The sequence below is a fragment of the Netta rufina genome (genome assembly GCF_964035555.1).
Source record: "Netta rufina genome assembly, chromosome: 7".
Lineage (NCBI taxonomy): Eukaryota > Metazoa > Chordata > Aves > Anseriformes > Anatidae > Netta > Netta rufina.
Window position 1 is genome coordinate 21,894,533 of NC_140130.1, and position 17,590 is coordinate 21,912,122.

General features: G+C 36.5%; 1 protein-coding gene across 1 annotated transcript in view; it reads right to left on the reverse strand.

Moving 5' to 3' along the window:
* Positions 1 to 2,276: 2,276 nt before the first annotated feature.
* BLNK (B cell linker) overlaps positions 2,277 to 17,590 on the reverse strand; it is a 95,843-nt gene continuing 80,529 nt past the window's right edge. The window contains exons 12-25 of the mRNA XM_084290492.1: positions 16,765 to 16,790; positions 16,169 to 16,197; positions 15,784 to 15,879; positions 14,923 to 14,965; positions 13,580 to 13,607; positions 13,176 to 13,248; positions 12,783 to 12,813; positions 11,664 to 11,706; positions 10,818 to 10,896; positions 9,823 to 9,854; positions 7,811 to 7,890; positions 4,643 to 4,726; positions 3,734 to 3,889; positions 2,277 to 2,483 (exon numbers count right to left, since the gene is read on the reverse strand). Coding sequence (XP_084146618.1) covers positions 2,364 to 2,483; positions 3,734 to 3,889; positions 4,643 to 4,726; positions 7,811 to 7,890; positions 9,823 to 9,854; positions 10,818 to 10,896; positions 11,664 to 11,706; positions 12,783 to 12,813; positions 13,176 to 13,248; positions 13,580 to 13,607; positions 14,923 to 14,965; positions 15,784 to 15,879; positions 16,169 to 16,197; positions 16,765 to 16,790 — 920 coding nt within the window. The 3' untranslated portion in view covers positions 2,277 to 2,363. The remainder of the gene's footprint in view (positions 2,484 to 3,733; positions 3,890 to 4,642; positions 4,727 to 7,810; positions 7,891 to 9,822; positions 9,855 to 10,817; positions 10,897 to 11,663; positions 11,707 to 12,782; positions 12,814 to 13,175; positions 13,249 to 13,579; positions 13,608 to 14,922; positions 14,966 to 15,783; positions 15,880 to 16,168; positions 16,198 to 16,764; positions 16,791 to 17,590) is intronic.

The following is a 17,590-nucleotide window of genomic DNA, read 5'->3' on the forward strand; positions in this document are numbered from 1 at the left end:
TTTCTAGATCAGGTAGGCAGACAACACTCCTGCTCTTTCGTACGTTAGTAAATATGCTACTTTGCTCTGAGTTCTTAGAAAAAAAAATGCACCTGCTCTGCTTTGATTGCATTTTAAAGCCAACTTTTCTAGTTGTAGTTTTAATTCTTCCTTTGTTTTTCTAGTTGGGAGATAAATTATATAATAACGTCAGAGAAATATAAGGGGAGAGGCGCGCTGCTATGTCTTCTAGAAGTCAGGCTAATGTATCTGTTACCTGATGGAAACACCTGCTGGCACTAATTAGTGGCAGCTGCTGGCAATACACCAGCTGTAGGAAAAATGGTCAGGTACAGGATTGCACCAGGTTGCCATTGGCTGCTGAATTATTGTCACCAGATTTCTTAATACAGCATGTTACATCCTGAGTTACTGTGTGGAGAAAGGCATTGCCTACTGAATCCCTGCCTCGTTTTGTTGCTGAAACTGTAAGTAGACTTTTGTGAGGAGCATCTGATAATGAAACAAGACACAAAGAGTTGTGTTAACAATTTAAATTCTGTGCCATACATGAATGAATAAGGCAAAGGCTTTACCTGAATGCAAAGCAAGCCAAACATTGAAAGGGTGCTTTTCACCAAGTATTTTCCATTGTGAGTATTGCTTGAAATGGTAACCTTCTAAAATGAAGTTTCATGTATTTAATTTCAGATTAAATGTATAGAAGGAGTAAATTAAGCTTGTAGACACTAATAGGTTTGTCTTTTGTTAGTTTTGAGGCCTTGAATTTAAAGTATATTTAAAGTGTTAATGTTCTACACATTAAACTAGTCCTAAGAATAATAATATTAATATAACACTAATTAGTATCAACTGAACAATATCCTAGAAAGTATTTATGTAATACTGTAAAGTAAGCTTACACAAGTCTGCTTACTTTACAGTAAAATCTGTATATGTAGTTTTTTACCTGTCAGGGTCTCACTTGCATCACATATGGGATAAGTACTATAGTATTACCCATGTTGCAAAGGGACAAAACTGAGATGCAGCAAGGTAGGCAGCCATGTGCCAAACATCACTGTATTAGTAGGCAGTTATTTCTAGAAGACAGGTGTATTACTTGTAGAAGGAATTGCTCAAAGCCACAAGGACACAGTTCTACAGTATAGCTACAGCATAGCTGTATGTGACTTGCTGAGACCTTACAATTTTAGGCTCAAGCTTGCCGTAAAGGTAATCTTAGAAAACACTGCCTAATCTGGAACAAAAAGGAAAAGCAGTGTATAGTACAGTGTCAGTTTGGGAAAATGTCATTAAGATGGATTAATTTTCAGGTCTAACCAAATCAAACACCTTTGAAACTAATTAAGAACTGTTCTTAAGAGTTTTCATTAGTGTGATTTACGCATTAATAAATTGAATTTTCACCACTTCATCCTTGGTGGAAATGACAGTGTCGTCAATAATACAATAAGCAAACCACTGTGATAGAACAGGTTTTGATTTTGTGCGTGTGTGTGTCTGTAAACCTATTATAAGAATTGAATTGATGCTTAGTTTAGCAATGAGAAACAGTGCGTTTGGGTCTTGAGAAACAAGGTTTTGAAGACAAAACACTGAGAACTATTAAGTATATATGCTAAAGCTTTAAAAAGCAATAGCTTTTGTAAATACAGATCTTGTAAAGGAGCTCATACAAAAATATACATTGAAGACATCCACAACGCTGAATGTCTCTGTACACAATTGATTTCATGGTATTTTTAATTTTATTTGCATATTTGAAAATACAAACAAATACTAACGAGACAGAGTAAAGCTAAGGAAAAGGACATGTCCATTAGTCTAAAACAGTGACAGCTTTATTGCTGTGAAGTTTATTCATGTGAAGTACAGTCCTATTTACAGCTTGCACACAGCAGTACGTCAGGTTGAGTTGCTCTAACTTCTGGGGCTGTGCACTTCACAAAGAAATTACTGAAAGCAGTGATCTGTGGTAAACCTAACAAATGGAACGAGTAGATCACTGTGGGTATTCTCACATTTAAAGTGAGAATGTCCTACATGAAATCTCTCTTTAAATAGCAGGCAGAGGACAAGGCCATGGTATGCAGCTGTTCACCCCACTTTCAATATCTATGTTATCACAGACGAAAATCACAGATGATGGTGTATCTGCTTTGGCTTCTTGTTCAATACGCTTTTCTGATAAAGTGGCACGGGGTTGAACTTGATGAAGTGCATCTCTTAATACTCCGTAGATGTTCTTAAAGAATATTTTCCATCATTTTGGATGTCGTTCTTTTAATACCCAATGCACATATTTTGGAATGTTGAGATAAATGATTAAAACCAGTCTTCATCATAGCAGTTCAGTTTGATTAAGAAACTCTTACAATATATTTCAGTTTTGTTGAGTCTTTTGTGTTGTTTTGGCTGTCAATTAGTACCAGGGAGGTATGCTGATGATTCTCTACTATTTCAGCAACACTGTCAAAGCGCTGGATAGAGAAAAGAGAAAATAATTAGTAGTGCTGGCTTCCTTTACTGCTGTAACACTGACAGTGATCACTACATCATCTTATTGAAGAGTCAAACTAAGACTGTTACCAAGTGAAACATTCTGCCTCTTAGTAAGAGAGCTGATCCTGCTCAGTCCTGATTCCAATCATGAATAGATTAGATTTGGACAATGGAAGATATTGCCACTAGCTTTCTCATCTCACGTTCCTTTCCATTTGTGATTGCTGCCTGCACAAGCTGAACCACAGTTTGTTACCTTGCATATTGAAGTGACACCACATACAGATAACCCTAATATATCAAGCTACAGAGTGTTGCCACTTGCAATCTGCTTCATTTGTGGTTCAGCCACCTCTGAGTGCTGGCCAGCTCCAGGAGTAACATCATACAGACAGGTATCAGCGGGCCCTGTGTTAGCCATGCCATTTTAATGCTGGTCACTGTAAATTAATACACTGACTCCGCTGCCTCTTGTTGCTTTTTTTGGTCTTAATCCAAATAGAGATGTGGGACTGACTATCTTTTTCCCCCGAGGTAATTTTTGACCCTTTGTTGAGAGCCAGATTAACTCCAGGCCCATTTACTCCATTTATTCTGTAACCTAAAAGCTGTTACCTGGGAGGCAGATAATTAGGCTGAAGCAAGTCAACTTTTGCATCCCTGAAAAGCCTCCTCTGTGCAGTGATAAAACCAAATTTTTGTTGGTGTTTGGGATCCAAGTCTATGTGCTGCTGTCAGGATAATCATCTTTGTGGTATAATAGCTAAGCAGTGATTTTTGCACTCTAGAACTAAAGTTTAACATATTCTTTATATGAAAATAGGATTAAAAGCACAATTATTTTTCTTAATAGTTTTTTTTTTTTTTTTTGAGCATAGCTATTCTTTACAATTTTTCAAAAATTTAATTAGTCTTAGGTAGAAAGTAAATAGGTGGTAGAAGTGGCTAAAGATTTATCTAGTAGCTGCACTTCTAATCCTGATAACTTTTCAAAATGGTTACATGAGCATGTTTTTAAACTTTTTTTTTAATCTCTGGTTTTAATTAGTCACAATACACAAGAACTGATGTTACACTTTTTTTATAGCTTGGTAGTTCAGTCATTATACAGGGTATACTTTTATTTTAATACATGGAGAATCTTGTTGGTCATACTGCAATGTACCTTAATCCTTGCTTGTAAGAGGTAGATAACTGAATGGAATGTTAGGAAAAATAGAAATCTCACCTCTTCGCCGTTTTTTTCTCTGCCCAGTGCATATTGTCTTGTTGCTTCAATAAATCGTATAGGAATGTTGTATACTCTTCTGTTATAAAACACAACCAGTGTGTACGGTTGCCTTGAATCCTGTCCAGAACTATTCCTTACTAGAAAAGATCCATCCTAGAAAGAAAATAATTGTATTCAGGTTTTGTTTCTTTCTTTTTTTTTTTTTTCTCCAAACAGTTCAGTATGGTTCTAATGTAATGTTTTTCATCGATAGCAGTGTTAAATCCTTTTCTCTCATTAACAAAACTATACAGTGGGAGATGGGAAGTAGCACATATTCCTACTGTCTAGCAGCTTACAGAAGTTTAAGAGCCACCTTTGCTGCTGCCTGTTTTATCATAGCCAGAGAAAGGAAGAAGAAATGAACAGGCAGTGGCAGCAGTCTGTTGGAGTACACACATTGTTAGGAAATGAAGTTACTGGCAGTGGCAAGGAAGCACAGCAGGGGTGTTTCTCCAGAGCACTCTGGATAAAGTAAGCACCTACAGCTACTGATGTTGTAGTCTAGTGCTAGCGGTAGCCTATGCTAATGCTAACCCCCATGCTCTGACCCCATCTTGCTTTACGAAGTTAAGGAGAAGGAACCTCAAGAGTGAAAATGCTGCAGATAAAATGCACAGGACTTGGCCTCTCATTTTAATGGATGCACATGTTCTGTGAGATCTTCCTGAGCTCTCTACTCTGTAGTAGCTTGCTTTGCAGTGTAAGTCTTGAAGCTACCACAATAATTTCATGTTTGAGAGTATTTGCATGGCATGGTATTCTGACCTGTTCATTATACAAATGACATTCTTAGAATATTTCTGGTTATCTTTTGATATAAAACTAAGTTTTTCCTAAAACAGACATTCCTTAAAAGTGACCTACCTTGTTTGATCGGTACAGTGCATCTTCTGCTGTTTTCCGATCACAGGTAGCAGCAAACCATGCTTTACTATGAACACCAGCATCCTAGAAAGAAAAAGAGAGAGTGTTTCACCTGTAAAATAAGAACAATAATAATAAAGAATCTGGCCTGTGGGAGAGTTACTACTAAATAATTACGGCTGTGAAGAAATCAAATGCAGAACACTTCAGGAAACACCGAGTTCAGAAAATTTTTGCTAGGAATTTAAATTTATCATTTTCATTGGAAGGCTAAAGAAAAAACTCTGTCAAAACAGTGGTAACAGATGTTTGGTAGAAGGCTGATATGTGACAGAACAGAGAAACATACCCTGAGGAGAGTTTTCAGGTTCAACTGCAGGATGGTTTGGCATTTTTAAAGCAGAAAGATATTCTCATAGAATTTAGAGAGGGCGTTCAGGTATTGTTGAGAAATAATTTGACTGTTAACAATCTAAATGCTGCTCAGCTGTGGCCTAGCCCATAAAGCATCCAGATTAGATAGGTATCTAATTTTGGGAATGAAATTTCCCGTGTAATTAGGGTGATTTGTGAACATGGTCAAAATTGCCTGCATGGGGATAGTACTGAGGTAGGATAAGTGCATCTTTGGCTCCTTTTCCTAAATGAACACAAATAGATGGTGGTCTACAAAACATAGGAAGAACTAGTGTCATTGCTCTATTTATAAAGCAGTTCAGCAACTGAGACAGGTTTGGATTCAGTTCAGGTTCTTTGTTGAATTGAGTCTGAATATATATCTTTACATTTCAAATGGTGCTCTTAACCAATTTGAATGTATTGAATAGAATGTAAATTTGGGAACAGGAGCGTTTAGGAAAGGGAATGGAGGATGTTAGAGAGGTATGGAAAGAAACTATACTCAGAGAAAGGATAGGAATGAGTGACTAGAAAGTCCGAGACCTATGCATTATGAGGATCCAATAGCTAGAAGATGAATTAACAGGTTATAAAACCAGCAATTCTCAAAGCCCTTGCTGAGAAGGATGATGCAAAAACTAACTCAAGTGAGCAGAGAGGCTGTAGAAATAGTCCTGAGTATTTCCAAATGAATACTTCTGGGTTTTAACCTTCCCGGTCATTTGAATGGCTTTCCTCCAACTTTATAGTAACCAAGCTAATGATAAAATTCATTTTCACAGAAGCTTTATGAAAGCAATCTGTTGACTCAGTACAACAGAGATTAAAGACGAAGCTGCATGTTCTGGCTGAGTTGGTCTAGCTGGTTCAGTGCTGCCAGTAATGGAATGCCTTGGCCTCTCCCTTGTGCTCAGTTTGTTGCTAGCCTGATCTCATGATGAGATAGTTTTCTTTGGTAATCTGGCAGGGTGTTTGACGGCCAGGTTGGTTTTCTGTCAGTTTAATTGGGCTCAGCTCACTGCAGGGCCAGAACACCAGAGAAGCATGTGGCTGGGAGGGGAGTTGACAGTGAAGAGAGAGCAGAGCCTCCTTTGTGTGGGCATTGCACTGAATGTGTGGATTGGGTCAGACCATAACGTGCAACTTTACCTCCAAATTCTTGCCATGCATTTCTCCAGTCATACTGGAAAGGGCATAATGAGAAGACTTGCAAGTACGCATGGTACTCAGCCACTTAAGGAGTGAGCGCAGTAAACCAATCTCTGTACAACAAAACAAGAAAGAATTAACTGCTCCAAAACGTTTCTTCCTGGCACTATCTGTGGGCTACAGTCTGGCAGCAGAGAGCTGTTACCAAAGTTTGGATGTGAACCAAACAAATAATGAACCTTATAGGCAAGAATCAAGTCTGTAAGCACCTGTATAGCGCAGTATGCTACAGCAAACAATAACACCATTGTATGTAATTGGTGGGAAAACAACACTAACTTCAACAGTTAATTTTAATTATTATTATTATTTTTTTTTAAACAAAATGGATGTTTTATTAAACTTTGGTTTTGCCCATGGCTGTTACATAAAAGCTGCAAATGTAATTGTTACAAGCTGTTTATTTCAGTGTCTGCTGGATTGTTTATTTGAAAGCTTTTTTTTTTTTTTATAATAAATATCCAGTATGACATACTGTTAAAATTGTTCCAGAAGTTCCAGTCCTTTGTATCCTTCCCTGTTGTATCATCTTTTTCATGCAGGTTTTAGAACACTTCATGTAGTTGGCCCTGCATAACAGGGCCTTTGTTTTGCAATCAACAGAAACATTTTTACCTTGTCTGTGACTACTAAGCTAATAAAAATGGCTTCCTGCATTTTGTGGTCTCCTTTCATCCAAAATGTGAGTAAGGGGAATTGCACTGAAATGAAAACAACTTTTCCTTTGCTTAGATTATTCAAAGCTTAATGTTGCAACAAAACTCAGAAAAATGAATTGGTCATAAAACTAACAGTATTAATAGTAATGAGGTCTGTCTAAAAGAGCTGGACATGGGAGAAACTAAAACATGGAGGATGCTGTGGTGCCTCCCCCTACAAAACAGCACTGATTTCCTTCTTGGTCCCTAAAACTTTGCTGACACCCCAAACTCCAATGAAAAAGGCAATGTTCATCAGCGTAATTCTGCCCTCTGCATTCTGCTGTGTTGGACTAGTAAGCAGAACCATCTCCATTTCCTCCTACAAATTTCTATAATTTCTTAGCATATCACATCTGTGCAGGCTAATGCTAATAGCTGGAGATGTCTTCATTGTATTGGCTTGGTGTGATTTATTTCAGGACAATATATACAGCTATACATCAGAAATTAGTAGGCAAATTATAAGCTCTTCACAGCCGTCTAGACAGAAGTACATCATCACAGTTTTCCTTGTTTCAAATGGTGTTGAATTATTACAAACTGGAGAGTCAGGAAGACCTGAAACTTAACTAAAACAGTTTTTTTTTTTTTTTTTAATGACTGGTAGAGTGTCAAGATTTGGTAAAATGCCAAATATGTGTTTCTCTACAGTCTGTCAAAGCTCTCCTATGCTATATGTTCTAAGCATTTTTGACTGAAAGCAAACATGTAGGTGATTTGTGACACAGAAAATCTTCACTGCAAACAGAAATATGCATGTCCTTAGCAAAGGAGTACAGTTGCTAGAGAGAGGAGGAAATACTATTTTAAAGTAAAGGATAAGGAAATTTCTGCAACGTGAACTTAGTTGATGTTGTACCTGGTCTGCAGTACTTGAAATGGATGAAATGCTGCCATGAGGGGAAATACCCAGAGAACGGTTTGCAGTTTCTGGCACTTCTGTAAAAAAGAAAAACATGCATAAGTTTTCAAACTATGCCTTGTTTTACTGTAAGAAATTGGTTTGTTATGAGGACTGTGAAAGATCTGGAAAGGAAGAACTCCAGGCAGCAAAATGGCGAAGCAGAACTAGTATGAAACATTATGAAGCTTAATTACAATTGTGATAGCAAAGCACAGTAGAAAATAGTTATTGCACCTGAAACACAGATGTTAAATAATTAAAAAAAATATCTAAAAACTGGAAGGAAGCTGGTTGAGTAGTGTTGCACATTAATAATATGATAGAGAAATGGGAAATAAGTATAGATAATTGTCTGTTAAAATAGCACCTTGATAGATGTACCTACAGTGGACAATTATTACTGAGTGCACAGAGAGAAGATGATTGTAGAAAATATTCTGTCATTATGGAAGGTTTATTTTCTGTTTATTTTACTTGGGGGAAAAAAGCTGCTAGGACTATTAGCACTGTTCCTGGACGTGATATTTTGCAGATTGCTTTAGCAAATCTTCACTAATATAATTCTGATTTAGATTCTGGTTTCAGAAAGCAGTGAGTGTTATACAGGACCTCATCATAATGATCCTGCAGTGACTCAAAAAAAAACCCACACAGTTGGACAGGAAATCCCAAAGGTGTGTTTAAACTAGTTTTAGAATTTATTTGTAATAAACAGACAAATATCTTGTATTCCAAGTTGCATTCCATGTAAAGAAGAGAAACTGTAAAAACAGTTTCAGGTCTCAATGAATGAATAATCCCCTGAGGAAGGCCACTAAAGAATTTTGTTTTTCTGTCAAATTTTGACTGACCAGCTACAAGAGCTACAGCTGAATAATTCACTGTATGAATAAGTAAGAATTGCTGAAAGTTAGGCTGATTAAACTTTACAAAAGGAAATTAAAATGGGAGATCCCTTAGCTGTACAATAAATAAATAGAAAGAAAGACATGGAAAAATGGAGCTGTCTGAAGTAAGAGTGCGTTAAAGAAAGTTTTGCTAATTAGTGTATCATTTAGCATCTTAGCACAGAGTTACACTTTAGGGATTAAGAAGAATTTATGCTACAAATTGAAGCACATCAATTGTGTGACAGGGACAGACAGAACTTGAGAGCAGGCTACTGGATCAATGTGAACCATTCTTATGTTTCCATAGCACAGAAGATGTAATTGCAACATACAACAAGCAGACATTTCCAAGAAATAGACAAAAATACTAAGAACAGTGTAAAGCTACACCATATGCAGACTGCTATGTGCAATTATCATCTATTTACAGCGTGAAAGATATGTTCATACTGAAATACGTGTGGAAAGGGGCTGGTAGGCAGGGCAGACAAATGTATGCTAACAAGAGACTAGAGAAATATTAGACAGTTTACACTTCTGAGTGAAAGAGTCTGTATACACATTGCCTAATCTGTTTTTAGCTGTAAACTGAAACTCCAAGTCTCTCTTCGAAAGTATTACTTAAAAGAAGAGCATTAGCATTTGCCATTATAAAAGTATCTATTCTTTTCCCATAGTAGAGGGAGATTAAGTGGCTGGGTGTAATAAAAATCTGTCTGGCTTCTAGGCAACAGAAGCCTGAAACAGCCCAGAAACATATTTGGTGTTCTTCTGTGACAAGGAAGATGGACTGGATATTTGTTATGATGGGACCCAGCTGCCTTTAGTAGAAATTTTCAGTAGTAACAAATGGGAGCAAGACACCCAATTTCCATTGATTTAGACAATAAACCCAATGCAATCCCTTAATTTTACTAGCTGAACTACACCCAATCTCCTCTTTATATGCATTACAGAGACCAAATGTTAATTCTAAACTAATGAATATGGATGGCATCTTGAAATAATCTTAATTCAAAGATTAATCTGAAGTTACAAATCAACCACATTTTAACTCAAAATCCGAACAATACTTACTTGGCAGAATTGAGGCCTTTTGGAGCAAAGATCTGAAATAAATATCAAGAGATTACAGAAAGGCTTGAGAGCTACCTTCTTCTGAAAGTATTAATTATATTATATATATAAGTATTAATTATATTATATAGCACTGTTCCTGGACATGATATTATATTATATAATATTTATATATATAATATATATATGGATATATATATCTATATCCATATATCTATATCCATATATCTATATCCATATATCTATATCCATATATCTATATCCATATATCTATATCCATATATCTATATCCATATATCTATATCCATATATCTATATCCATATATCTATATCCATATATCTATATCCATATATCTATATCCATATATCTATATCCATATATCTATATCCATATATCTATATCCATATATCTATATCCATATATCTATATCCATATATCTATATCCATATATCTATATCCATATATCTATATCCATATATCTATATCCATATATCTATATCCATATATGGACATTATAATATAATATCATGTCCAGGAACAGTTATAATATAATATATATTATATATATAAGTATAATATTATATAAGTATTAATTATATTATACATATAAGTATTAAATATATCATATATATTTTATGTATTTGGAGCTTGCAAAACTAGAATGTGTTCCCATCTCCTCCCTTCGTCCATTGACAGATAAGGCACAGGTATTTTAAAAATCTTATCCCGCTAGTACTGACAATTAGGAATTCAAATATCTGATTTAAATCTCTATCACCTAATTAGAGATTAAAGCTTCCCATGCTTTTTGTGGTGGCTATAGTATTTGGGTGTACTTGCCATGTTTACTTAATTTATTTGCTACTGTGAGGTTTCAAGAAATTAGTTTTAAAAAGCAAGAGAAGGAACTTTGAACTTTGCACATCTATGTTCAGACTGAGCAGGAGGAGCTGGTGCGCTGAAACATTCAAGAGATGATGAAAAAGGATCTTACTTTTGGGCACCACTTGGAAGGGGTGGAAGGGGAAGATCGTGGCTGGAACTTCTTCGTCGTTCTGCTGCTGTAGGTTTTTCTGTAGTTTGGGAAGAACAAATTAGAGTCAACATCTCTTCAGAAATATGTTGTCCCTGATAAGAAAGTCCCAGTAGTCAAAGGAGGGTTTCTTTTCTTATTGTCATAATTTCAGAGTATTTTCCTACATTTGCCATCCTGCTACTTCTGTTACTGACTAGTGGCATACTACCAAATTTATAGGCAAATAGCTGCGCTCTGGATGCCTTCAGGAACTCAGTGGGAGACTTGCCTTTTGAGAGGCGAGCTGTGTGACACAAAGGACACCGCAGGGGCAGGCTGCCTACAAGAGCGTGGCCGGCTGGCTGCATCTCACCCCTATGTTAGGCAGCAACTCCTGCTGAGTTTTGGCCTCAAGGAGCTGCTGCCTTGCACAGAGGCGAGACACATTTTGTGTCTCAGGGAAGGACTGGCTCTTGCCAGCAGTCAGCTCTGTGTGAGGTGGTTCTTGCTGAGCTCAGAATGAGCTCGCACTTCCCCTCCCTTCCCTCTTCTCCACTTTGAGGACTATATGGCACATAGCTGGTACATTATGTCGTGGGTTGCACTGCCAGTAACCTCAGCAGTGTTATTGTAACTGCTTTTAGAAAACAATGATGCTCAATGCAATTAAGGCTGGCCAGATCCAGTTCTAAACTGCTAAAACCACCCTCCCCCCTAAAATAACAAATATAAATTTAATGTGATGTTGTTCGCTGCATGTTTTTAATAAAAGAAAATGAAATTCTGGTAAAAGTTAGCTTTTTCACAGTAGTAGAGAAAATTTACCTTCGTTTAGAGTTGAGGTGTCTCTGGAAGGTGGGCATGGTTTCTGCAGTAAAATACAAGGAAGTCAAATAATTATTAAGTGGCACATCATTTATACAGCAAACATTAATCTTCCTATAGCGTTGTTAACTACTTTACATTTAAAATTGACAGCATCCAGGAGAGATTCGGAGATAGGGGTATGGCCATTTTGTGAAGAAACTCTAGTTGTATGACAGTGAATGATTTTGTGAAGTGGATTTGGAAATAAGCCTTGAAGCACTCATCTCTGAATTTTACTTTTGTCCATTTATTAGTACACACAAACTGGTATTTTTTTTAAATTAATATTCAAATTGGTAAATTTATGATTCTTTTTCTGCTTTCAAGTTAAGTCCAAAAATGAGAAATTCATCCCAAATACTTGTGAATCAACATTTGAATATTATCATCTTTGTCAAACTATGCTTACAGATGTCTGAACACACTTCTCTTTCTTTACTGAAGTATAATTTATCAGTTTAGCTGGCAGTAAAGACTTTGCCAGCCTTCTTTTTCATTATTTTTTTTTTAATCATAACTGATTCAAAATGGGAAGAAAAGTGTCAGTTTCAAAACATTTTTTCCAAATGAATTTAATTGGAAATTTCAACAACTTCTCACACTTTCTTCTACAAGAGGTTTGGGGATATTTTCCTAATGATGAAATACTTACTGGAAAAAAAAAAAAAAAGTGAATTTCTGCTATCATCTTGCATCTTTCTTGAGTTATCACTCCTACAATAAATCCATGTGCTTCTTATGCAGGACCCGTACATTTCAGGGACTACTTCTGAGTAGCCCACGTTCCCTGTGAATTATTTCTCGTTTTATTCAGTCCTTACAGTGTGTGTTTATTGTTACATCCTAGAGCACTGAATCCAAATATCCATTTAATCTAAATGTTCTTCTACTCGAGCTATTTCACTTTTGCTTAGTTCATGTAACTGCACCCAAGTATTTCCTTTCATCATCTCTCTCTTCTCCTATTCTTTCTATGCCTTTATTTTTTAACCAAATTTACGATCAAATTGAGTTTTGCAAGAAAATTAAATCACCTTTAAAATTATCATTTAATTATGCAATTACAAATCAACTTACTGCTGGATTTACTGCATTAGAAGTTTTCTTTCTGTAGATTGTAGGGGAAAAAAAGAGTAGAGTTAATTCCATGTATCTGCAAAGTAATTTAGCAATTAAGCATGTGCATGCCATTTTTCTGTGGTATGTGACTAAGTTCAGCAAGCCAGCCAGCATCTGCCATCAGTGGCAGGCAGTGAAGGACAATGGCACTGGCACGCAAGCAGTATGCCTCCAGAAATATTGAAAGAATAGTTTGCCTTCACCTAGTCTGTGTATCTTTCATTAACAGCAATAAAAATTACTCCTGAATTTTGATTACCATAGGAAAAGTATTAGAAGCTAACACCTATCCACCTAGTAATTAGCCCCATCCCCATCAAAGAAGTAGTTTTATTAATATTTTTTACTCACAGGACCCTCGGTAATGGAGATGGAGCTGATCCAGTGGGAAATCTGGATTCTTGTGTGTTACCGAAGCTATGATCTAGAAGCAGATACAAACTATTTAGTATGCAGTATTAGCTTTATAATAAAAAAAACTTTAAAAACTGTGAGGAAACAGTGGGGTTTCCTCACTGCATTTCAGTGAGATAGAGGAAAAAATATCCATTGGTTTAATTTTTTTTTTTTATTCTTGACATGTTTTCACTCCAGTTATACTAGAAAATAGTTCAGTAACATTTCTTGCTTATTGCTGACTGATACGGATCAAATCTACACTGACACACTCCACTACATGGTATACTAAGGTCACCAATAACACGTTGAGAACAAATCCTGCTCATATCACAATGTTTTCAGTACAGAATACTTACTGTCATTGTTATTGTTTGCTTCGTGGTCCTGTAATGGAAAAATGTGTTAGATTTGATAAGAATTAGAAAAGTAAACAATTTTTAAAGAGGAAGTGCATAAACATTCTGGGTTTGGAAATCTGTAGTAATTTTAAAAGTAGATTTGTTCAGAATGCATATAACATACAGTATATTTTTTCATCAACTTCTATTAGGGTATTTGAAAAAAAAGGCAAACCAATTAATTTTTAACATTACAATAAACTTTGGATTTCTTATAGTATGCAGAAAATTAGCCCTGACTTTTGCAGTGAGATCTTTTGGTTCACGTTTCAGGGTAGTGAAGGCAGTGAGTGCAGTGGACTGTCTTTTCACCATCCTAGAACCACAGTGATCCAACTCTTTGCATAGCTTCTTTTGTAGATGCTTTCTATTCCCAGATATTGTCCTTGAAGGAATCAGACTCCCATATGACAAGTACCTCTCCAAGAGGCACCGATTTGTCCATCTTCATCCAGTGGACATGCAGATTAATGGCTTTTCACTAACGTTGGTTACCAATGCATCCATTCTCTGGTTGGAGAGGTGTAATCCATCATCCAACAGCTGAGGGAGTAAAATGGGGAGGACCTTTTCTCCCAGTCAGCCCAGGCCTTTGAGAGGAATGAGGGCTACAGTTCTATTAACATGGTTAATAGTGCAGGTTATTGTTCAGAATGAGCTGAGCAGTAAGACGTGTTTCAGTTATTATTTGTCAGAGTGCATAGTCAGTGATGGAAAGGCACAACATTGGCCAAATATCATTCACACTTCTGTGTTTGTCTTTAAAACTGTAAGGACTTGCCACTTATAAAATAAGCAAAGACCTAAACATTTGAACTAGACTGCATAATTCTGTCCTAGGCTGATTCTTGTGCAAAACTGGGTAACTACAAGTACCCCATTACACGCATTGTACAGATGAGAGTTTGTTTGGGAGCTTCATCCTTGGTGCTGTTTTCATCATCTGAGAGGAGTCATGATCAAGGAAGGTGCTTCTGATCAGGCAAAATCATCCATTGCTATTGACAGTAAAGTTCTCAGTTCAGCTGGTATTTTTTAGTACAGGAAATTATTTCTGTGCACTGAGATACAGCCTTTACACCATGTAAAGTTTTTTTTTTTTTTTTTTTTTTTTAGACCAATATAGATGTTCGCTGTACCTCTTTTGTCCAAAAAATTAATAGTGGTAATTATAATATTAGATGAATCTGACATTCAAAGTCATCTGTTTCTGTTATTTAATTCAGTTGATAAAAAGAACTCGAAACCACAAAAAAGCAGAAATTTAACACATTCTTTAAATGGGCACATTATTTACTCACTGTTTTTAGATGAAGACGATTTCTGGGAAGAGGCAAAACATTTCTGGAAAATGTAAACAGTAAGGTTTTGTTTACGTTTTTACATATCATATATATGTATACACACACACACACATATACACACACACACATTTTTACAAATACACAGTAAGGTTTTTTGGTTTTGATTGGCTCAGGTATGTGCTTCAAGATCTAGAAAGGTCTCCAAGTAGATGGATTTAATCACAGGTATGCACCACTGCAGTGGTTGCTGTGATGCTGGGCCCTAGTGTGCACAACCCTTCCAGAAGAGCTTCTGTCCTGAGCTTTGGGTCCCGTGCAGCTGTGCACAGGACTTCACCAAACACCATAACAGTGTTGTGCCACCTGCTCTTCCTGCAACATATGGCCTATTTTGTAGAGTGATGCCTACAGATGAGACAGCTGCTTTGTTTCCAAGCAGCTTCCCACATTTCTGGGTGCACAGGAATGAAATAGGCTGCATACTGAAGTTTCTTTTACTACTTCTCATCCAGAGACTTGGAATATAAATCATGGATTTGCCATCCCTTGCCCCTATCCACCACAAAAATATCTTGTTTCAAGGGCACAGACTGGTAGTAGAACTTGAAAATTGTCTGCAGAGATGTTTTACCCCTGCACTGGATTCCTACAAGGTTATTCAAAAAAATAGTACCCATTGGGCAAACTGGCTTGAATACAGAAATTGACAAGGAAATGGGAACTTCCATTCTTAACTTGTCCCAACATCCCTAGCTGTTTGCATGTCCTGACAACTGCTTTTCTGTCTGAAAGCTACACAGAATAGAAAAATTTGTCTCCACTATTATTTGATATCAATTTAAGCTGCTGTTAACTTACCTGGGAGTATCCAACTTAGGTGATTCTCTGGTCATGCTGTGCACTTGGGAGTGCTCTATATTCTGAGCAGGCGTAGAAGGAAGTGGCTTAGTGAACCTAGTAATAAGACATGAATTAAGAAAGGAAAATTGCATTTAACAGAGTGCTTACCCTTTTATTTACTACTTTCTCCTCCTTAACACCCTCAAAATTGTAAGAGGTACCCTGAAGAGATATTTCTTTTTAATATGTACTATGTTTGATTTATTGAACATTGAAATGGATGACAAACTTTGTGCAGAAAATCTACATAAGGAGATTCATTAAATATATAGCATCTAGATGAGAAAAATATATTTTCTGACAAGCTTTAAATAATGCACAAACATTCATAGCAATGAATTACCTGGTTGCTGGTGATGGTGAAGGTTTTTCCTTTAAGAGAAAGAGAACCAAATTATTTAGTCACCTTTTGATTTCATAAAATATATATTTATGATCATAATATCATCATCATAGCAATATCTTATTTTTCTGTTGAAGGATAGATTTCTACTAGAGCTCTGTCTGGTAATCTTCATGTGGACAGGATAGGCAGGAAGTCACCACCAGTGCCTGGGAAGCCCTAAGCACGCTACTTTGGCTGTATGTCATGTCAAAACCAGCAAGTAGGAAGAAAATTACTATGTCAGAACTGTCATTGCTTCTTTGCTGCAATTGTGCTTCTAGAGAGCATTCCCTTAGGCTTCTGCTTCCCAGACTGGATTGCTATCACACAGAACCAGAAATTTCAGCCCCTTCCTATTTATTTTATTCAGCAGACCTTTTGAATCAATTTGCCAGTTTTTCTTTGAAGCGAATGTCAAAGTCCTAAGTGCAGACAGATTTGTTGCCATTTTTCCCCTCTGAAAGGCTGACAGTACATATATTTTTTTCCACAATCACCTTTGTGATTGTGCCCTGTGTGAGGGCAACATGAGTCAAACTATAGGAAAGCCTTACCTCCTCTTCAGGAACCTCGTAGACTTCTACAGGACAGGGAGGAAAAAACATGTCCTTTAGTTAGCAACAATGCGTTACAAGAAAAACTGATCAGAATTTGTATGAACTGTATTTTCCTCTAGAAAAATGAATTGAAGTTGCTCAGGTTCTGCCTCCTGTTCTTTTGATGGGAACTTCAGAAAGAGTCCCAGGAAGCCTGATAAGCAGTCACTGTACCACTGTTGCAAATGATGAACCTTCCCCCATGAGCTTTTTTATTTTTATTATTATTATTATTTTACAAAAAGCAAGATTAATGCTGGTGTTGTACAAACTTGAGACAGTCTGGAAAGGTGTGTTAAAAAAATCTACCATGGGTAGGATTTTAGCCTTTTCCTGACTCAGGAAGGAAGAAATCAGATGAATCATAAATCTAGACTGACTCATTTCTGTTGCCATTGTCCATCCTCAAGCTCCATCCCACAGAAATATTTTAATTCACAGATATTAAATCCCCAAATTACCAGCACCCTTATCTATGCCCTGTTTGTTCAATGAAAATTGAATTATATTTCAACAAATTTCATGTCAGGCTTTGTTGCTTTTATTGCTCTGAAAAGTATCCATATTCCCACCAGGGGGAGATTTTTTTTTTTTTTTTTTAAAGTAATGTCTATCAGGAGATGGCTGTTGCTCAACACTGATTTACAGAAAGGCTGATTCAAAAGGGCATTTTAAGTGTCCAAAAAGTATGAAAAGTATGTCACAAAACCTTAAGTCATTCATAAAAAACTTTTATAGCTTGTGACTTGAAAGTTGAACACATTGCTAATGAATATGCAGAGAC